General features: G+C 31.3%; 3 protein-coding genes and 1 pseudogene across 5 annotated transcripts; 2 read left to right on the top strand and 2 right to left on the bottom strand.

The window, feature by feature from the left end:
• Positions 1-822: 822 nt before the first annotated feature.
• Positions 823-5,102, top strand: LOC137814566 (iron-sulfur assembly protein IscA-like 1, mitochondrial). Of its 2 annotated transcripts, XR_011081655.1 has the most exons (4): positions 823-1,199; positions 2,295-2,412; positions 4,392-4,646; positions 4,919-5,102. XR_011081655.1 is itself a non-coding variant. In XM_068617373.1 (3 exons), the coding sequence occupies exons 1-3, from the start codon at positions 1,010-1,012 to the stop codon at positions 4,486-4,488; spliced, it is 405 nt and encodes a 134-aa protein (XP_068473474.1). In that variant the 5' UTR covers positions 823-1,009; the 3' UTR covers positions 4,489-4,847. The 2 variants fall into 2 exon arrangements, 1 of the variants encoding a protein (XP_068473474.1); XM_068617373.1 differs by lacking the exon at positions 4,919-5,102 and having other exon boundaries at positions 4,392-4,847.
• Positions 5,103-8,771: 3,669 nt separating this feature from the next.
• LOC137814564 (F-box/LRR-repeat protein At1g67190-like) lies at positions 8,772-10,666 on the top strand. The gene is made up of 2 exons (XM_068617370.1): positions 8,772-8,928; positions 9,160-10,666. The coding sequence occupies exon 2, from the start codon at positions 9,247-9,249 to the stop codon at positions 10,504-10,506; it is 1,260 nt and encodes a 419-aa protein (XP_068473471.1). The 5' UTR covers positions 8,772-8,928; positions 9,160-9,246; the 3' UTR covers positions 10,507-10,666.
• Positions 10,667-10,970: 304 nt separating this feature from the next.
• On the bottom strand, positions 10,971-15,611 carry LOC137814565 (protein ABSCISIC ACID-INSENSITIVE 5-like). Of its 2 annotated transcripts, none has more exons than XM_068617371.1 (5): positions 15,341-15,611; positions 12,981-13,975; positions 11,850-11,921; positions 11,710-11,739; positions 10,971-11,486 (listed from the first exon to the last, which is right to left on the bottom strand). In XM_068617371.1, the coding sequence occupies exons 2-5, from the start codon at positions 13,962-13,964 to the stop codon at positions 11,391-11,393; spliced, it is 1,182 nt and encodes a 393-aa protein (XP_068473472.1). In that variant the 5' UTR covers positions 13,965-13,975; positions 15,341-15,611; the 3' UTR covers positions 10,971-11,390. The 2 variants fall into 2 exon arrangements, with proteins under 2 accessions (XP_068473472.1, XP_068473473.1); XM_068617372.1 differs by having other exon boundaries at positions 12,981-13,972; positions 15,341-15,595.
• Positions 15,612-16,806: 1,195 nt separating this feature from the next.
• Positions 16,807-18,743, bottom strand: LOC137816082 (uncharacterized; annotated as a pseudogene).
• Positions 18,744-22,896: the final 4,153 nt, after the last annotated feature.

Below are 22,896 nucleotides of genomic sequence, written 5' to 3'. Positions count from 1 at the left end.
TGAATCACGACGTATATAAATTATTTTACATCATCAACCAATAAAAGTTATTATTGAAATAATTTAAAAACATTTATTATAGAACTAAGTTTAATCTTTTTGAATAATTATTATAAAAATTAATAAGTTTATTAAATATATTTAGATTAGCTTATAACATTATTACATAACTTATTAAATTATAAGAGAAAATTATTTTGATGTCTTATAAAAAAGTAAATTTATTAATGCCATGTTTGCATATGAGTAAATGGTTCATGTGAAAATACTTATTTGAGTAAATATTCGTGTAAAAATACTTATTTATTTATTGGTGTTTCTATTATAATGTTTATAATTTATTTTTATTTTTATTAAAAGAGGATCACTTTAACAAATAAGAATTAGATAAATGATAATAAGTTAATACAATTTTAGTTGAAACACACAAATTGTGTAGGAAACACAATTTTAATATAATATGTTTAGATTGAAATTAACATGATTTTAATTTAAAAAAAAATAAATTAAAAACATGTTAATTTGACACGATTTTGTTATTCAGTAAAAAAATTATATTTTTTTATATAACTTTAATTTGACGTAGTTAAAATTATAATATCTTAATACGATATTTTTACAATTTTAAAATTATATTAGGTTGAGACAGCTTATCCTAATTCATAATTTTTTTAAAAGCGATTTCAAACAAATTGTGTCATAATGTTAAAAAAACCCTCGTGATTACATAAGTAATATTTGCTTCATACATAGCTAGATATAAAATTATTTTGATTTATTAATGAATTTAGATATAGTTTGTAACATTGTAAGAACTTGTTTGAGCTTTGATAACATTACCGAAGGGGTGACAGACAGATATAATTAGGCCACACAAGCACAGAGCATAGGTTTCATCGGGAACGTTCTACGAATAGCGTAGCATATCCACAAACGTGGTGGCCACGCGCCAAACCTGAAAAAGAGAGGAACCATCCTAAAACAACGGAACGGAAATAGTTCATCTTCGATGGCTTCGAAGGCGATGGGCGTGGTAGCGGAGAAGATAGGGGCGGCGGCACGCCGCCAAGCCGTGTCGTTGACGGATGCCGCAGCCTCGCGAATACGGCAGCTGCTACAGCAGCGTCAGAGGTCCTTCTTGAAGCTCGGAGTCAAGGCTCGTGGCTGCAACGGCTTATCCTACACCCTCAATTACGCAGGTCTCTCACTCTTTCCGTAATATCGTATATCTTATAGATTTGTGGTACATTTTTTTCTCTAATTACTTAGCTAAATTCAAGTTGATTATGATTTTTTCGTCGTGGAACCCCTGTGGTTTAATCACAGGAGAAAGGCTGATCCTAAATAATTTAGCTTAGGCTCGTTAAATTACCTTTCTTATGCATAGGATTTATTCCATTCAGTTTTTTTAATTTTTGAAAGGAGTCTTCGACGAGCGTAGTGCTTTACTTTTCGAGTAATTTTGCATCGGTGCTTGTGTGACCGATTTTTCTCGATTTTGTTGACATGCTCCTGTGATTATCGTCTTTGAGATCGCATCTTATCATAATCTGGAACTTGATGAACAGTTAGTTGATTTAGTGTGCTTTTATTGTCTGTTTTCATTCTTTGGATGTTTTGTGTGTTTGGTTTCACATACATACGGGTTTTACGCACACTATAGTGGAAATGCTTAATTCATTGTCTGCATAAATAAGAATTATGGATGATTAAAATGAGGAAGTAAAATTGGAAGTCACATCTGAGATAATGAAATAAGCCATACCTTAAGGAAGTGACCTAACGACAGAAGTAATAAGATGATGAATGTAAGTGATGGCAACAGTCAACAAGAAGGACTTTAATCCACAGGGTGAAGTCTGCCGCATGCATCATTCAGCACCATGGAGCTCTATTTAAAATTAAAACATTTTTTACTTCTCGTATTTCACCTCCAAAAACTTTGTTAACCCGTGTCTTTGAAACTTGCATTCCATTGTCATGCATAACTCAAGTTTATAAGATATTCCCCCCCGTGATTAATTAACTCCTAATACACCATTAGTCAAACACATGCATTGAGGTATGTCAAATACCAAGACAAATAAGCAAAATTGACCTTTGGTGCTAATATATTCTCAAATAAAAGTCTCATGTCCTAAATATGAGTAACATGGATAAAAGTTTAATGCTATTGGGAATTTTCTCTTTTTGTTTACTGATTATGCCTTCCACTTGTAGTGAGCTGGAGATGGATGCGTTATTGCATTATGAGTTATGACTTTTTGATCTAAGATTCCAGTTGTTTTTTGCAGATGAAAAAGGAAGGTTTGATGAGTTGGTTGAGGATAAGGGTGTTAAGATATTGATTGATCCAAAGGCCCTTATGCATGTCATTGGAACTAAAATGGATTTTGTAGATGACAAACTGAGGTAAATATTTTCCCTAACACTTTTTCTTCATGATAAACTTGTATTTTTCTTTTGTTTTGCAATTTTTTGTCTATTGTATTGTGCTTTAATAATGAGATGATAAATTTCTATAAGAGCTGATCATATTTTGGCTGGACTTGGGACACATATATGTTAAGTTTATCGTTTTAAACTGCTCCATCTACATCAAAATCAGTTGTTAATTGCTTAGTCCTTTTTTGTTGGTTGCTTTTTGGATGTAGAAATTCATCCTCTACCGATTATCACTTTCCATGGGAATTGTTTGAAATTGGGAAATATTCATATTTTTAATAATTCATACATTTGTTACTCTTGTGAATTGAATCTGTTGTGCCAATTTTCTGGAAACCGAAAATATTATAGTGATAAGTTTAATTCAAAGTTGATATTAAGGATTTCTGTCTATTCTGGTTCTGGCGGTTAAAATTGGACTCATTATGGCATAATAGCGCATGAACGAAAGTAGATCGGATGTTTGAGCTTGTTATTTGGTTACTTCTAATTGAATACTTCTAGATGTATTTGTGTTCTAATTGATCTTAATGATTGATCTCTACCATTTACCTAATACAGTAGAGCATTAACTACAAACTGTGTCCAAGTAGGTAGATTTGAAATCTTAGTTCTTAGTAGTGAAACTCGACACAGATGATGTAATTCAATCTTCAAATAATCATACTTGATTGCTTCCAAAACATATATAGAATCATTTTTAGGGGAATTTAGTTTATAAAAGATATTCATCTTAGTAATGAGGTGTGTACGAATGCTTAAGTAACTGCATTCTGTTATTCTCTAGGAGAACCACATAATTATTCTATTGTGGACAAATCTAGTCATACTGTCATGGTGGCATCTATTTCAGTTTAATCCTACAACCAAATCTGTAGAGTTGTCCACAAAAGTTACATTCCGGCTCTACCACCTTGAAAAGTTAAAAAAGAAATACAGTATTACAACAAATAGTGCGTGTGCGATACCACTGTAACAGAATTTAATGCTTATCAAATTTTGAGTATTAAAACTAGTAGTCTGGTGGTGTGTGTGTGGGACGGAATTTAATGCCTTCTAATTTATTTTTGCTCCTTTCTTTATACAACATGTTTGGCCTGTGATTAAATAAAGCAAATAAGAATGAGAATTTTATCCCTGTTAATTAATTGAGATTACTTCAACAAACGTGCACCTTAAAGGATTATTAGCTAATTCACTGAATTCTTTGTACAAGCAAACAGTTAAGAGCATAACTAACACTTGCAATGTGGAAAGTACAGGACTTATGACAGACATGCAGAAGTCTGTTTGTTTCATAGATGAGATAAGCTAAATCAGTAATTTGCAGAGTTATTGAATAGAGAGACACATAATTAGTCGTGCAGAAATTGTTACTCAAAAACAAATATATTCAAAAAACACATCCATTGCATTGTATGAAATCGTCCCATCACAAAAATTTCTCCTTATACGAAACCAGCCCATTAGAGAGTTTAAATCACATGCAAATATGTTCTAACTGCACACATAACATATTTGCAGTAAGAATTAAATCCAGACATCATGTCATTATCATGATTTATTATAAATAATGAATATATATATATATATATATATATATATATATATATATATATATGACAGAAACTATATACCACCTCTGTTACTCTCACTGCATTAATTTGGGCTTTTGGAGCAGTCAATTATTTCCTGTGTAACGTGTTATGCTTACATCTGGTAATGATTAGTGTTTTTCCTATCTCAAATATATGTAGAAAAATGTTTGCATCACTAAAGGACGCTATTGATGAAAGGGCGTGAAAATTATTGTACAGTTATTGTGCTGTGCTCGTTTTTGTTGCTTGGTTCATCTGTTTTCTTCGTTTCTTTTTTTCCTAATGTGAGCTGCTGCTTTGTTTTTTGTGCTTTTATTTTAACCTACTCTTTTTTGCTCCTCCCGTCAGATCGGAATTTATTTTCGTCAATCCAAATTCTAAAGGTCAGTGTGGTTGTGGTGAATCTTTCATGACAACAGGCAGTAGTGGATCTTCCAAGTCATGAAATGGTTAAAATTGGTATTCGACTTGCTGTGGATCCTCACGTTATGAAGTAGTCCTTTCACGACTTAATAGATAGACATACAAGTACAACTAATGGATTTCTACAATTCTGCCTCCTTTGAACAAGGAAAACCAGAGCTTTTGGTGTTCAGAAAAAAGGTACTGAGTACTGACGTGGTCTCAGTATACGAATTCTCTGGAGCTGATGCTCATAAGCCCTATTTCAATCATTTGTTCTGATTATTCTTATTCATAATGTAAAATTCTTTAAATCATGAAAATTGTAGTTGTAGGTTAACAATATCTTGGAAATAATTTCAGTTAAGTTTAAAAACCATTCAACATTCAGAACTGAAGAAACTTTTCTTAAAATTCTTTGGTCAATTTAGATATCACGCTTTCACTTAAATTATTACGAATTATCATTTCAGGTTGAATGGCACAGCCTTAAGCTACAAAAGCTCGGATCTATGGAAATAAGCTGCATTAAATTATTGTATTGCACATTATTTTTTATATATGTATTTCACATTTAAAGAAATGAATACCTGTCTATTAGTATAATGGCACGAGATGCTTCGTGAAATGAAAAATCTTAATCATACATGTTTGTAAGATTCTTGTGATGTTTTTACTTGGTGTTGACAAATTTTTTTTACTATATTTTTGGGTAGACAAATGAAAATGGTGGTTAGAGTAAAATAATTTAAAGAAATGACTAGAGGAAAAAAAATAAGCATTTAAAGATTCACCAATAATTAGATCAATGGTATCAATTTTGGAGATCTATTTAGATACTAAGATATTAGTTATGATGTAATCCGTATTTGTCGTATTTTTTTCTGCTTCGTAGTGTCCATATTCAATTTTTAAAATTCAAATTGAGATTACTAATTTTAAGTAATAATATTTAAATAAATAAAAGTATAAATGAAATACTAAAATTACAAAACTCGTATGTAGATCTCAAAATAGTAGATTTAAATTTATAATATAGCAATGATTTACGATAAACAGAATTTTTGGATACAAATTCATCATTATTTTGCAAAATTAGTTAATAGTGAGAGGGGAGTGAAGAGAATAATGGAAGTGAAATGAGGAAGTCAAGAAAAGAAAGTGAGTGGGATTTCCGTTTTTTTTTCATTTCCTTTTCTTTATACATGAACGATTATATATATATATATATATATATATATATATAAATTTCCTTTCCATTTATTCTTAAATTAAGTGATAAATAAAGTTTCGTTTTTATCTATTTTCTTATACTTTTTCTCTCAACTCACCAAATCATACAATTCCATTTAACTTACTCAATAATTATTGTTTTAAGTAAATGTACTTTATTCAATTCAACTTCATAATAAACATATTAAAAAATTATTCATATATTAATTTTACTATGTAACAAAAAATATTTATATTTTATCATATAAATATTGTTTTATAAAATATCATAGTAAATGTTTCATATCATATTCTTTTAGATTAATTGTTATAGTTTTTAATAGGACATTGTGTTGAACTTTCTATCTTAGAAATCTTTTTCATAGGGTAGTAAAATAAATTTGTGATTACTTTTACGTGATGTGCATACGACTGAAATTGAGGGAAAAGAAAAAAAAATGGTCGAGTAAAAATTATTAATATAAAGGTATCTTAATATTGAATTTTCAGTTTTAATATTGAAAGTCACATTTTCGTATTATTAGAATAAAATATTATATAATTAATTATTTTCTTTTATTTTTTATTCAATTTGTTAGTATATAATCTTGTTTCAATAAATTATTATTTTTTTCTTTTAATATGATATTATAGTCATTAAAAGTCCATTTTAATTGAGATTTGGATGTATCATGTCACTTACTATCAAGCTCTCTCTTAATTTTTCGTGTTTGATGTCTATGTCGTGAACAAATTATGTCATCAAACCTAAGGATGTGCATTGGAGGTTTCATATCCATTAGAGAAAAATTTTATTTATAGTATATAAGTGACAACAAGTGTCACCTTATTGAGCTGATTTTGTAGGATTAAATTATGTTTAAATTTTACTATCTTAATATAGTATCAAAATATACCCTAGTCGAGATTTAAGTCTATCATGTCACCCATTATGACCTCCCCTCAATTTCCATGCTCGATGTCCTCGATGTGAGCGCGCACTTTCCTCCTCAACTCTCATGCTCGATATCCTCAGTGTGAGGGTTGTGTTGGAGATTACACATCAATCAGAGATAAAGTCAAACTATAGTTTATAAGTGGACAAAGTTCACCTTACTGAACCGATTTTGTGAAGTTAAATTAAGTTAAACTTCAATTGCTCTAAAAAAAACTAAAATTTTTATTTTTGCTTTTAAAAGGTTGGTTTATTTAATTTTGTATAGCTTTACATACAAATTTTGTAGACCTTTATTTCATGTATATTTAATTGATAATTTCTTTAATTAGATATTTATATGATTAGTAAATGAATTGTTATGTGTTTTGGAAATTCTAAAATTTGGTATGATTTGATTGTTTGATGTTGGATATTGTGAGGTTCAGAATATGAATTTTAATCAAGAGATAGTATTTCCAGGAAAGAAAATACCGTGTTAAGATTGTTTAGAATGTGCATTGACTAGGCATTCGTCTAGAATGAGATATCCCGACTCTCATGAGATAATGAAATCATATAGATGAAGTTATTCAAGTGGTGAGAGTCGAAGGAGGTTCATACGAATAGGTAAGTTGTTTGAAAAATAACTAACAATTAACCTGTCATATTAAGAGAGATGGTATTGAGATTATTTTATGCGCATAGCTGTGTGAATTTCACACTGATATAGTATGTCAGGTGTAGATATCTGAGTCTAAGTCAACGCACGAGTCTTCCAGAAGCAGAGTCAAGTGGTTGTGTTGTTGTGAGTCGGTAGAAGTCTGAATGTGAAAGATGAATTATGATTTTTAATAAACACTTGCTGGTTTGAGAAATAGTATGAGACTTGATGAATTATGTTGATTAATTTGAAATTGAAATTATATAAAAATTCTTATAACTAGCTTACCATGTTATTTGTTTGTGTTTGTTTCTTTATCTGTGATGATCATGTTTTCCACAGGAACAAATGGGATTGCAAAGAATAGAGCTCATCATTGAGCAGGAGCGGAGGATTAGATAGATTTAGTTTAAATGCTTTACTTTTGTTTTTAAATACAATTATGAGATAGTTGTATATATTCACATGTTAATTAGATATTGCTGGTTTACTTTTATTTTATTATATATGTGAATAAAATTTAGGAATGTTACCGTTCAGAAAAAGCTCAAAAAGATTTTTCAAATGAATATTATTGAAAGACTTTTTTACATTTATTTTATTTTCTTTTCTGGTATATATAAGTGGATGTAGACTATGGTTGTAAGTCTAAATTTTTCTCTTATTTTATAATTTCTTTAAGTAGATTTAAGGTTATGAAATTGTATATATGATTTTGATCATCTTCTATTAAATTTTGATATTTGATATTTATTCAAGTGCATGTAATTTTGCTTTTTGAGTGTCTAATATGATGAATGAACTTTGGTCCATATACATATAAAATGTTGGTGGGAATTTTCTGAGAAATGGTAATGCATGATTATTATTTTTTTTTATTTAAACATTATACGAATAAGAGTCATGAATTTCTTCATTATTACGCGTTACAATTATAAACACACTTAACCTTTTTCATATGTATATCTTGTTTAAATATAGATAATATAATATATATCCTATTTTAGATCGTGTATCATTTAACTATAATATATATTCAATACTTAGAGTATATTATTTAATACTGAATCTTCAAAACAGAAAATATATTTAATTTAATGTTATAAAACATATTTATTTGTATGTCATTCCTCAAAATAAGGAGATTAACAACTCTTTGATCTAACATTTTCGATAATAAGACTTTACTTTATAATTTTCTCTTTCAATCCCAATTATAATTTACTGAAATAGATTAAATTACTAACACTATTCCTTACTCTTTACTCAACACTTACACATTATTGATGAATCATGCATGTGACGTGTCGGTGTCATCATGAAAGTAAAAGAAAAAAAAGAAAATTCTTAATGACTTGTTCGTCTAGGAGAACGTGCAACAAAATAATTACTAACAACTAATAATTAATTTTAGTGAAAATACATAATTAATTTAAAATGAAAACACACTACATGTGTAAAAGTGTGTGCGAAGGGTAAGTTGTTAGCACGTGCGAAGGACCCTGCACACGGTTTTGAAGACGCAATCCCGTTTTGCCTCGCCGTAACAAAAAGAATTTCCTTCGTCTAGTGAGAGAGGTAGGTCCTTTCTCTGGTTTCGGCGAAATTTGGATGTTATGAGTCTTCGATTTCCAAATTCTCTGCGCTAAGAACACGATCCTTTCATTCTCCAAGTGAGTCCCTTCCATCTTCGTGTAATCCTTTATCTTTAACTGTGTTTTTCCTGTTTCCCGATTCAATTCAATGCTAACTTCTTAACTCTGTTTTCCGACCTTAATCACTCCCATCACTCACTGTTACGATCCCCCTGTCTCTGATTTTGGTTTATTGAGGTATTATTGTTATTGTTGTTGTTGTTATTGATTAATTAAGTTTAATTTATGTAATCTTAATATACTGCACAGGTTCTGATAAATTGGATTGGACTCTCTTGAAATTGAGGGTGGGGTTCAGTATTTGTTAATTCCGTTAATTTGTTTAATTGCACTACTATGGACCACCTTCCCGTTGAAGTGATCGGTAACATATTGTCTCTTCTCGGCTCTGCCCGGGATGTTGTGGTTGCTTCTGCAACTTGCAAGAAATGGAGGGAAGCATGGCGCAGTCACCTTCACAGTCTTTCTTTCAATTATTGTGACTGGCCTCTCTATCATGAATATACCTCTCCTAGGTTGGAAATACTCATCACTCAGACCATTTTTCAAACCAAGGCACTGCAATTTTTGACCATTTTCATGGATGATGACCATGAGTTCTCTGCTGCCCCTGTCATTGCTTGGCTTATGTACACTAGGGATTCCTTGCGCCAATTGCATTACAATGTGAGGACTAACCCCAGTTTCAACATCATCGAGAAATGCAGCAGGCATAGGCTGGAGGTGTTGGCATTGGCTCGCAATTCCATCGTAGGTGTGGAGCCAGGTTATTTGAAGTTTCCTTGCTTGAAGTCGCTTTCGTTGAGTTTTGTTAGCATCTCGGCGTTGGATTTGAGCCTTCTGTTGTCGTCTTGTCCAAAGCTTGAAACCTTGGCTATGGTTAGCCCAGAGATTGCAATATCAGATTCTCAGGCTTCAGTGGAGCTTATCAGTGTTTCTTTGAAGAATTTCCACCTTGAATTGTTTAGTTCGGATAAGTTTATATTGGATGTGGATTTGCTCGAGACACTTCATTTGAAAGATTGTACCTTTGAGATTTTTGAGCTGGTTGGAAAGGGAACACTGAAAGCGTTGAAAATTGATGACGTGAGTGTTATCCATCTTGATATTGGGGATGGTACGGAGAACCTTGAGATTATAGATGTCTGCAACTTCACAATCATGTGGCCAAAGTTTTATCACGTGATCTCAAAAGCATCAAAGTTATATAAGCTTCGGCTGTGGGGTGTTGTTTTTGATGATGAGGATGAGGTTGTTGATATAGAGACAATTTCTGTTTGCTTTCCTCAATTGAGGCATTTGTCGTTAAGTTATGATTTAAGAGATGGAGTGCTTCATTATGGCTTGCAGGGTTTGTCTTGCTTGAAGAATGTGGTGGTCTTAGAACTTGGATGGACTGTAATCAGTGATCTTTTCTCCGTATGGGTTGCTGGACTTTTGGAAGGATGTCCCAATTTGAAAAAATTGGTCGTTTATGGTTATGTTTCAGAGGTCAAAACGCATGAAGAGTGCCAAATTCTTGCTAGATTCTCTGAATTCATTCTTCAACTAGGAAGAAAATATGGGCAAGTAAAATTTGAGTTTGAATATGAGTAGTGGGTTCTGTCGCACTCATGTAATCCGTCCAAATAAAAGAAGATAGATGCATGCCCCATGAGTTTCTTTTGTCCATTTCTTCTGTCTTGAATCACAAGAATTCTTCAATTGTAAAGTTATAGATTTTGTGTATAAGAGTGAATTTCAGTTTCCATCACAACCCCTTTCTTTCTATTGTTATTACTTTTTTGTTTTGTGGAAGGAGCAGAGGGAGCCTATACGTGGTTGGTTTTTTGCGCTTGAATAATACTGCACAGTAAATGTTTGCTGTTTCTTCTGAATGATTCTTCGATAATCTGAATCGTACTCCACTTTCTTCTTTCATAAAGCACAAAACACGTTTAAGCACTATTTCACCCCTTCATCGTAATAAAGGTATAAAAAAAGAAGAAAACAGAGCAACAATTATCCAATCATGAATGACATGACAATGTTAAATTTTATAATAATTATCATAAAACACATAAAATGAACAATAAATTTTGATTGATTGCCAATATATTTTCATACTGAAAATATATACGAAGTAAACTAAAAGGCAAGGGTGTGATAGGCGTAAACAAGAACATACACACACAAGTCAAAGATGAAAATGACAGCAATATTACAAAAGCTATATATTGTACGTCTGAGAAATTAACTAGTGATCATTTGATAAGAAGAGTCATCAGAATTGGATGATCCCATTCTTCGTTGATCTTAATTTGAGAACTCTTGCAGCTTCCCCGTCCTTTTGTTTCTTTTTCTTCAACTGACTAGAACTTCAGTAGTTCTTTAGTTTCTTGTCGTTGACTTTTTTTTTCATTTTAGCCATACGAGTCACAACAGACTATGGTGAGTACAAAAATCCAAGATCTTCTTCACTGGTACACGCAGTTTCTTCACTAAGGATAACTCATGTTCCTTCTCAAAGTTCTCATTTTCTCTTTTACTTTCTGAGCGTTGGTTTGAACTCTAATATTGTTTAATTCTTCAAAACACTGCAGCAATTGATCATAAGATGCTAATTTAAATGTGGTTTTAAGTTATTTGCTTCACAGATTTCTACGTAAAAAGTGAGCTTTGTCATGGGAAACAAAAAATCTTATTAAATTGAACAGTATTAGCAATTGATATACTATAATGGTCATGGAATAGGAAAGGACCATGCTAAGCTTTTCTACCCTTCATGTAAATTGTAACTAGAAGTTAATTAGTGATTACCTGTTGCTTTCTTCTCCTCTCCATCTCAGCCTGAAAAATACAAGTAAGATCCTTGTCAGTATAATTGAATTACCAATACCTAACAGCTATAGGATGAAAACTTTCAACATTCTGCATAAGTTAGCGTAATTTGGCAGTACCAGCGCCTGTCTAAGTTGAGTGTTCTCTTCTTTCAACTGGTTTAGTTCCGCTTCTAATTCAACCGTGTATGCCTGCCAAGGAAAAAACCGTATAAGGTTCTGCAAATGAAGCTTAATACAATCCTTCCTCAAATATCCACCAAAATGTTCCAGAAAAACAAAAATATATATTACTTTGTACAAGTTACTTTTACCCTTTTAGTCTGAATTCACAGGGGGAGTTCTCAAAGAACATGATATTTCTAATGTTTTTGGAGGTGAATCCCTACTAAAATAAACTAGTGCATGCATGATCTACTTCCTGTCGTCGTTTCTTCCAATTAATAATTGTTTATCCCTGATCATCATGGTGCCTACAAAATCCTATCTATAGATTCATGCATTATGCAATAAGATAATTTAAGGTTACTGTAATAGCAGAACCTACTTTTCCATCACATATCTTTCTGCCATTTATTCATATCATCACATGACCAATTCTATGCAAGAAGTGAAAAACACAACGAAACTCATTAACTAGTAGCTACGTGGTCCTTTATTTACATATCTAAATCTAAGATAAGCTAAGTAAAAAGAATTAACTGATAGCATTTTAAGATCAACTTGATAGCCTGCTGGTGGTGGTGGTTTGAACCTGTCATGTATCAGTTAGCCCCCTACACTTTCCGTTGAAAGAAAAGCAAATCCTAGTTATATTGTTTCAAGGGGAAAATGATTGAGAAAAACTATCGATCCGAGTGCATCAATGGCGAACACTGAGGACATATTCTTATTTAAACTTGATGTATCCAATTTTGGTGCAATAAAGTTAACAAAGTATTGATACTTTATTAATTCTTCTTAGACTAATGTTGTGTTCAGTAGCTCATATATATCAATGATGCATCAGCTATGCAATCCTTAGTCTCCTCAAATCATGAACACTAAACAATACATTTATTTTTCAACACACTATAAGAAGTGAGTCCCATAATTTTATGATTTTTGAAAAAAATTTCTAACAAATTGAAAAGAATACAGCAAGAGAGTGTCTTGCCAACATTTCTCCTCATGATCTCTATCGAGATTATGAGAGATTAAGAACCTCAGTTGCATAGACATTGCATTGAAATGATAAAATGAGACATGCACCTGTTTTCTGGCTCTAGATCTGGCAGCTGACTCTCTATTCTTGATCATCCTCCTCTGCCTCCTCTCCACCACCTTTTCCACAGGACCATCTCCGATCCTCTTTCTACCTCTCAAACCACCCATATCAAGCCCAAACTGCCCACAATCATTCCCTATTCCATCAGAAGAATTGGCCGGACTCACAGGCCCGCCCATTCCCATTGTGGGACCCATCCCATACCCACTCCCTCCAAAGCAAACTCCTTGCTGATGAAAACCCCCACCACCATCCCTCTTACCATTTCCAGCATACCCACCAGAAGCCTCCCCCACCTGGTAACCCGGTGCAACCACGTTACTCACTGCACCAATAACATTCCTACCAACAAAAGAAGAACCACCCATTCCTGGCATTGCACCGTTGTTATTCGTGTAATGCTGCTGCTGCTGGAGGTGGTGAGAGGGATGAGGCAACAGTGGTGGTACACATGGTTGTTCCCGAACCACCCCAGCCTTGACCAAAAAATCCTCCAAAGTCATCTCATCAAAAGTGGGCTGACGAGTGGCAGACTCGGTATTATTCAGAACATTGTTGTTTTGCTGTTCTTTCTGAATCTGGGACCAAACTTCATCCACGGTTTTCCTGCATAGAGGTGCAGGGAGAGACAGTGAGGGTTGACGAGGTAGGCTTGGTTGTTTCCTTAGCCTTGTTGCTTCTTTGTCAGTGAAAGGTTGGGAAAGAGGAAGGTTGGAGGAGGTTATTATGGCTTGGTTTTCTTCTGCGTTCCAGATGCTGCTGAGAAACTCGTCCATGTTCATGGAGCCGAAGTTTTTGCCAGTCTCACATAGAGTGTGTTGGAACTCGTCCAGTGTAAGAGAGTATATGGATGTTTGTCTTCCCATGGATGATGGTGAGAACTGGGAATGGTGGTTCTTGTTGGCATCTTGTTGGAATCTTGATTCCACCTCACCTTGGGAGTTCATCTCACCCTCTTCAACCACCATCTTCTTTCCTTCTTTGAAGAGACAAGATAAGAACAAAGGGAGTAACAGACAAGACAAACTTAAGATTGAGAAAATACAATACAATAAAAATAAAATAATGCTGCAATGGAGGTTAGAACTATTGATGTACTCTCTGTTGTAATACTATGTTTTATATATTTTTCATAATGTTTTTAATTTGTTTACTATTTTAGAAAAAAAAATCTCTATATGCATAAAAGATTATCAAGCCAATCCAATCCAATCATTTATGAAAATACCACTTTAATAAACTTTTATGCATGTGACAATTCACACAACATGTGCAACTTTAACTCTGTTAAGAAAGAGTCATATTATTTAACTCCCACTGAGTATTTTTTTAATTATTCAAGAATGTCAATTTTAAAAAATTACTACAAAGTTTAAAATTATTTTTAATATATATTTTACATATATTTATATATATATATATAATTTTTAAAGGGCTGTATAAGGGAAGAACATAAATAAGTTTGTACTTATAATGTTCAATTAATACACCTAATTAGTAGATTACTTCAAGTGGAGGTCATGGTATCAGTTCATTTTGATCACCTTTTGGTAGAACCAGATGCTTTTTCACATTACTTTCATTATTTAATATTATCCAAAACTAGATGATCAAGATAAATACCAATTCTGATTCCACAGAAATAGAGTATTTTATCTGCACCAGCACCAGAAGAAAAAGTTGAAAATTGCACCACCAATATCTCTCCACAAAAATCAACCACTTATAAGTTTGATTTTATTGGCTGAACACAGCTTACTGCAGCCATGGAAATTTCACTTTCAAGAGCATAAAATAAAACAGTATTGTGTCAAAAAAAAAGAGGTAGGTTTGAATTTGATTCAAAGAAACATCTTTTTCTCCAAATTAAATTGTTATTTTCGGCTTTTAATTAAATTTCATACATCTCATTCTAAAATATCTTGAGCCTAACTAAAGGGAAAAAAAATATTCTCTATTTCCTTTGCCATTATAACAAATATAAAATTTTGGATGAAACATCTAATTACTGTTATTGAGTATGACACTAGATGCAAAGTTTAATGTTTGGAATATTTTTCCTCCTTGGATGAAAACAGTGGTAAAAAAATTCATACACACACAATGCTTTCTGAAAAAGGGTGAAAAAAACATAAACCATGACAAACAGACTAAGATGAATCATGAAGAAAAGAAAGTTTGATGATGGAAATGATAACAACAAAATAATCTTGCAAAATGGTATATATTAACAATCTATCTAAAGTAAACAAACATAAGTAGAGATTGATGAAGCCAAAATGAAAAGTAATTAACAATATAATCTCAGAACATGGTTGATTGCATAGTGTAGGAACATAGATACCTGAAACTTGAAATTTCAATCTGAGACTGGTATAACTCTTGAAGCAGTTCCCTTTGTAGCAGTGCAAAAACTTTTAGATAGATGTTTTTCTGTTCAGTTTTGTTCACCACATTTATAGATCGAAGTGTGTGTTCAAATTTACTTAAAACAATCTGAAACTAACAAAGAATTTGATACAAGACACACTACTCTGCAACTTCATCAGATACATCTTGGTCTATATGGTTCATTCCAGCTCAGAGTACCCCACAAAACAAAGCATTAAATAATTAATTAATAAAGATAAATTTCAAATGTTATAATAGATACAAATATTTTCCCAATAGTCACATTACTCGCCACGTATAGGACAGGTGTCACACATGTGGACTTGTATTAATACATGAGATCGCTTGAGCTCAACACGTATTTCTTTCAATTTTTTTATCTTAGCAATATTATTTCTTCGCCTTTTAATAGTTTTATTATACTATTTTCACATAGCAAATTATTTTGTTCATAATTGTGTTCGCAAGAATGAAATATATAATTTGTTTGAGCACTTTTTAATGGTATTAAAATGAGAGGTTTGTTTAATAAATCTTAATCATTTATTACTTAAAATAAAAAATGAATAAACTTTTTGAAGAAAAAATAAAATGGTGTGTATAGAGGTTAGATATTTTCATTTTAACATTATATTAAATAATATTCGTAATATAGGAATTTTTTCAGTTTTGTAATAATATAAATAAGAATAATCCTTATTTTGAGTATATAAGGCAACTAAAATAAACATACAAGAACTTATAACATACATGAATACAAAATTATTTATTACCTTGCTGAACTTGTTTATTGATATTATATTCTTATATAATTGGATGCTTTATATTCTATATTTATATATTAATATTCTTATTTCTCAATAACTACATCACAAAAGAAATTTAATTCAATTTACATAATTTACTATGGATGGTTAACATTACAAATGAAAAACAAAAAATGGTAATTGTAAAGAGTTTAATTTTTATCTCTCTAGGGGAAATTTTCAGTAAGTCTCATGTTCATTATGTCACTTTTATTCTGATATATTATTTTTTTTATCAGCAAATTCTGATATATTGTGATAATGTTTTAGCTGAGATTATTCATTGGAGGTTGAGACTGAAACTATGTAATTAACTTTATGTATATTATTGTATATTATGTAAGTAATGAATATGTAAATATTTTCTTTTAGATGAATAGTCTCTGTGGATAGATGCACTGTGGGTAGGAAAGATATACAGAACGTTGTATAGTCTTCTAGTAGCAATGGATGAATCTTCAATGCAAAAGTTATACAATGAGACATTGTGAATTTATAAGAGAGAAAAAACTTGTCCAAAAATTAAAATATTTTTTTAAACAATTTAATATGAGAACATTTATAAAATTAAGTTATATCATATATAAACCAATTTTAATTTAGAACAAGCTAATTTTTTTAAATACTAAAAACTTTATTCAAAAGATATTTACATAAGTTTTGTTTTTGGATTCAACTTATAAATTATCCAAACAATAATAACTCTACTGGGCAATTAAAAGTGACTTAACAATGGTATCACTGATACCATCAAGATGAGGGAACAAATGGCCAGAACCTTGAAGCTCATTGAATCCAGAGAAGCTTTTGTGCAATGTATCGTTGCACTTTAACAGGCACTATCAAATCTTCATCTCCTTGCCAGCTATGAACCCAACCCTCTTTATTTGAAAATGGATTTTCCAGATCCAAAGGACTAAATTCCCATCTACCAAATGCAAGAATTATGTCTCTGTGTAGACTTTCATGTTCTCCTTGATGTCTTACCTGACCCTGAAATTGGAAGCCACATAAACAACAAATTATAAAATCTCTGTCGTTTAATATAAGAACTCCAGTTTCAACACCTCACTCAAGACGAGATTTAAATATCTTGATTACAAAGTTTGTAACATCAATTATTAAAATAAAATCCATTTAAATTTTGGATTTATATTTTTAATTCAATTTGCTCTTGATATCATAAAATTGACCCTAAGGCACAAACTACAGGTTTATAAAAATCTTGATTGATGATATTTTGTATGTATGTTCCCTTTAGTTCTCTAGATGAGCAAAATTGAATAGATTCATCAAAAAGTCTAATGTTTTTCTCTTAATAGTAATAAAAGGCATGAATCATGATAGTTAAACAGTTAAACACATTTAAGATGATCAAGTTACTTGCACAAGTGTTGACTATTGCTGACAGGTAACCCCATGTTCTGTAGCAGACTTACACAGAAATGAGAGTCTTGACTATTGCACAAGTATTTAAACCTAAACATCATTCTTAATAAATATAATTTGAAGACAATTTAAAAAAAAACAACTCTTTATGGTATGAAAAGCACAAATTCCCCACCAATTTTGATGTGATAGACAAGCACAACACAATCATCACCCCCACCCAATTTCCCAACCCTGAGCTTTTTATACTTACTCTAGTCTAATGGCCAAGGAAACAAGTTAATATTAATATTCATTCAAAGTTTATCTGGACCAACAGAATTTTGCAGAATAAGTGCAGAGGAACAAAAATCTTGTATTAGTGACACAACTGAAATGCAAGTTCAACCAAAAGGACACAAACATTTACATGCCAAAAAATGAAAAAACAACCAAATGTTCTGTTTTAGGCAACAGAAATACCTCAAACCTGAATACATCATACCTGTGAGGAATGTACTTAAGGCACCTCCAAACAACCTGACCCCAATAGAGAAACCTATTATGTAGAATTTGGACCCTAGTCCCAATTTATCAGCAAGTTCTTCTATATCTAGTGCCAGACTCTTCACAGTTTGGCTGGGATGAAGATCGCTTTCCCCATACCCTGGTCTATCAAAAGATACAATGTAGACCCCTAAATCCTCAGCAACATCCTGAAAAATCCCACCACAAATTCAGATAATACATCCTCAGAGATAGCATAGAATGTAACGAAAGCAAAAAAAGAAACAAATAATTACAGGTGATAAGGTTTTGGCCACATAGGCATGATGCCTGCAAGCATCAAAACCATGGACAAAGATGATTTTATGATGGGCTACATCTTTTGGAACACCATCTCTTATTTTGACTCTGGGTCATGTTAAAGGGGGCCCAATAGGAGAGCTACACAACTTTGGGGGAGGAGATTGAATTGCCTGATAACCCCATGCTACAAGTCCAATGAACAACACTGCAAACACTGTTCTCAAAATTCCGGAGATAATGCAAAATTCCATTAAAAATAAAAAATGACATTTCAAAATAAGAATAAGAACATGAAATTAGTATTGTGAGGAGTGTGAGGAAGATAAAAAAGCGAGCAAGTCCCATCAATGAATATGCCAAATGCAGTGAACTTAAAAAATGACCATGATGATGATGATGCTCATTTGATTCAAAAAAACAGAAGAAGAAAAAGCGGGACCTGAAGGGAAGTGAATTGAAGTCGTTTTGTTTTGGTTCCAGGAATGAGCACGGGTTGATGCTGCACAAAATTTTGTGTTCACTCCACTCCCCATTTCTCAGACACACCGATATAACTTTTCAACTTCAGACGACACAAACACAAGAAAAAGCGTTTGGTTAATTCAATAAATTTTACTTTTTAATAAATAAAAAGTAATTTATTTAATAAAATAAATAATTGAATATATTTATTTTAAAATAATTAAATAATTTTATTTTTAAAAAAAATAAAGGTTATATAAATTTATAATATTATTTTTCAAAATTATATATATTTTTAAATTATCTTTTTAATTAATTACTCTTAAAAAATAATTAAACTATAAAAATAATAAAATTATATTTATATTTTAATTGAAATATGATTACAGGCGGACCATGTTTTTTGACTAATATTAATAGAGAAAACAGGTTGAATCCGTCATCACATAGTTAGGTAAATTAACTTTTTTAATCGTTAATTAATATTGGTCCTGTTATTTAGTCTGTCCTTTTATTTTTATTTTTCACGTTTCTAAATAAGGATCTCATGTTTTTTAATAAAAATGGATGATAATCAATATTTTATATAAAATTTTATTTATATTAATTTTTTTATATATCATTTGATTCATTAAAGTATTGTTAATATATATATATATTTTTTTTTAGATATTAAATTTTTTTTTATTAGAATATTAAAATTTTATTATTTTTTCTGTATTTTTATTATTCAAAAAGGTGATACCAATGACTATAGATGAAAGAGCCAATTACAAACTCTATAAATAAGCATGTTACACAAGGTAATATACATTCTTATTACTACATTAACCACATTTAAATATCGAGTGTACTTTCGACCAAAAACTGAAACACGAACACGATAAGAAGAGGAAGAAAAACACGACCAAGTGAGAAGATTCAATTAGTATCTATGACCTATACAAGTACATATGCTAACTTTACTTACATGCTATAAAAAAGAGGTAGGTTATGGGAAGGGGTGGTGGAAAGAGTGAGGAACAGATTAGGCAGATGGAAAGGTAAATTTATTTCTATGCTATGACGACTTTGTATGATTAAATCAGTGATATCTGCTCTTCCCTTGTTTTACATGTCTATGTATAAAATGCCGAAAATGGTGGTGAAGGATTTAGTGAAGTTACAGAGGAATTTCTTGTAGGGATGAAGTTTGGAAGGTAGGAAAATTGTTTGGGTCTCGTGGAAAAAGGTGTGTCAGTCAAGGGAAGAAGGCGGTTAGGAATGATAGACATTTGACAATTTAACACAGCTTTGTTAGGAAAGAAAATTTGGCGATTAGGGCATGAAGAGAAGGGCTTGTGGAAAGAAGTGTTGGACTCTTAGTACAGAGGGTGGCAGAGTCTTCGAGCTCAAAGAAATGCTAGATCAGATTCCCTTTGGTGGCGGGACTTACAGGAAGTATGGTCTTTTGAGGGATGGAAAGATAAGTTTGAGGATAATTGCACATGGGAAGTTGGGAATGGGAGGGAGATAAGGTTATGGGATGATAGATGGGTGGGCAATACGACTCTTAAGGATAACTTTCCAAGACTTTTCTCCATTTCTGTTAATAAGGAATTGTCCCATTTCCAAGGAGGGGTGAGGTCAGAAAATTCAAAATGGTCATGGAAGATTGAGTGGAGAAGAAATCTGTTTGAATGAGAAAAGATTCAAGAACAACAGATGATGCAACTTTTGAGAGAGTAAAGGGTAGGGGTGGTGGATAAGGAAGATTCTTGGGTTTGGAAAGATGGCGCGACAATAGTGTACACAGTCAAATTTGCAGACGATATTCTTAAGGAAGATGCTCAGGTGGACGAAAGAGATTTCTTTAAGGGTTTTTAGAGGATAAAGGCACAACCATCATCTCATCTCACAGCATGGAGGTTTTTGGAAGATAAAATAGCGTCTAAGGCGAATTGGGCAAGAAGGGGGGTTTGCATGACGGATAATGTCTGTTATATGTGTGGGGAGGAAGAAGAAAACATGTCTCACATTTTCTCTATGTGTAGATTTGCTTGACTTGTGTGGGCTAAGTGCTATGAGTGGATGAGGCTAATGACGGATCATTGGGAGACTAAAAAGCACTTCGCTCGTTTCAAGGTGAGTGGAGTCAAAGACAAAGTTAATCAGATTTGGGGTTATGTGTGGATAACCGTGGTAGGAGAATTATGGAAACACAGGAACAATAGGATTTTTAGAGGTGGAAGGATAGATCATAATGAGATTTTTACTCTGGCTCAACGGAAGGCCTGGTCTTCGATAAAGTCCAAAGCACATGGGATATGTTTCTCCTTTTCTGATTGGTGTCTTGAATCACTGGTTTGTATCAAGTCTGTCAAAAATTTTTAGGAAGAGGTTACCTTGAGTTGAGGAGCTATGCTTCTTAGTTATGTCTTGTATGATAGGTTAGTTTTAAGGTTTTTCGATGTGTAACGAGATAGGAGGGCGAATTTCTTAAGAAGGTCTTTTATATATAGGTTGAGGTATCCTTGAAATACCTCGTGTTTATTTATTTATTTTTTGCTGATAAAAAAAATTATAAATAATTTTTAATCAAAATATTTATATTTAAATATAAAAAGTATTGTAATTCAATTGAGTCTAATGGCTATAAGAATATTTTCCACACACATTCTGCTGTCTTTTCTTTTAAATTATTATTCAACCATGTGTTACAAAACAACCTAAAGTTAAGGTTTATCCAAGTGTTTTTGTGTATACAACCCAAAAATTAACTCAAGTTCAGCGCATAGAAAGTGGTATTATATATTGGCAATCGATATTTTTTCTTCATATCATTGAAGTGTCATATAAGAATTCGTCTAATTTATTTCCTTTTATCTTTGTCATATAATTCCAAATTAAAAAAGTTATAATGAAAGAATTATAAAACAACATTTTAAATTTTTTTATTATCATCAGTGAGGAACAAATTAGCATTAACTAAATATTAAAATAAAACATAGTTGTGAGCAATTGATAATATAGAATAATTTTATACTCTTACCTGCATAAATTATTTTCCTTTTTTTTTATAAAAAGTAATTATAGTTATGAGTGATAGTTTCATCGTGATGTAAAATCATTCTAAGTTTGTAATGATTCGTCTTGTGTAAAGATAGATTTAGGGTATCTGATATTGGTAGCATGACAATCTATTTTGGGACAAAAAAGCTTTGATGTGTTAATGTCCTTCTTCATTGTTTTCATGTCATCAAAACTGCTAGCTGACAAACTTTCCCTGTCTAATTTCTACTTTCAAACACAATAGGATTAGCTTTATATTCATGATCGATCATTTCACTAAGATTCCATTTCTGATCACGTCTCTGTAAAAAATAATAATTTAAATTTTTTGTGAATAAATATTTATAATCTATTTCATCTTTTGTTGAAGAAATTCAATAGTTTAAAATACTTCCATATCACCACCAACATTGTTGCTTCTAAAACCGTTAAATATTCGATTATTTATTATAATATTAAAAAAATTATTAAATAAAAACTATTTTTAAAAATAAAAATATTTATTATTATATTGACTAAATTCGATATTATATTAGAGACTAAAAATAATTATTAGTATATAAAATATTATTGATAAATAGTTTCTAAATTTGTATATAGTTAGTTACCAAGATTTTAATTATCAATTTTAGAATCTAAATAATTGGTATCTAAAACTTGATAGATACCAATTTAGAAATTATTTATCAATAATAAAAATTAGTTTAAATAAAAAAAATTAAAATAATATATAATTTAATCAGTATAGTAATTAATTATTTTTTCTTTAAAATTTAATGATTTTTTTTTTAGTGTAGGAAGTCATTCACAAAAGTTATACATAAACAAAACAACAAAAGTGTAGTTAACAAATAAAATATGTGAAACACTATATAATTACTTAATGTGGGGTTTTTGTCTAATTAAATATAAACTTTTAATACAACTATTATAAGTCTATTTTACAAACATTACATGATGCAAATATTTATGATATATACCAATTTTCTGTACCAACATATCGTTTGGTAAT

The sequence above is a fragment of the Phaseolus vulgaris genome, chromosome 1 (genome assembly GCF_000499845.2).
Source record: "Phaseolus vulgaris cultivar G19833 chromosome 1, P. vulgaris v2.0, whole genome shotgun sequence".
Taxonomy (NCBI): Eukaryota; Viridiplantae; Streptophyta; class Magnoliopsida; order Fabales; family Fabaceae; genus Phaseolus; species Phaseolus vulgaris.
This window is presented reverse-complemented; position numbering and strand designations above follow the sequence as displayed.

Coding starts and splice junctions, on each gene's coding strand:
- LOC137814564 (XM_068617370.1), top strand. CDS start 9,247: ATGGACCACCTTCCCGTTGAAGTGATCGGTAACATATTGTCTCTTCTC.
- LOC137814565 (XM_068617371.1), bottom strand. CDS start 13,964: ATGGTGGTTGAAGAGGGTGAGATGAACTCCCAAGGTGAGGTGGAATCA. Junction 11,922..12,980: donor GATCTAGAGCCAGAAAACAG/GTGCATGTCTCA, acceptor TTTCCTTGGCAG/GCATACACGGTTGAATTAGA. Junction 11,740..11,849: donor CTCAACTTAGACAGGCGCTG/GTACTGCCAAAT, acceptor TGTATTTTTCAG/GCTGAGATGGAGAGGAGAAG.
- LOC137814566 (XM_068617373.1), top strand. CDS start 1,010: ATGGCTTCGAAGGCGATGGGCGTGGTAGCGGAGAAGATAGGGGCGGCG. Junction 1,200..2,294: donor CTACACCCTCAATTACGCAG/GTCTCTCACTCT, acceptor TGTTTTTTGCAG/ATGAAAAAGGAAGGTTTGAT. Junction 2,413..4,391: donor TTTGTAGATGACAAACTGAG/GTAAATATTTTC, acceptor TCCTCCCGTCAG/ATCGGAATTTATTTTCGTCA.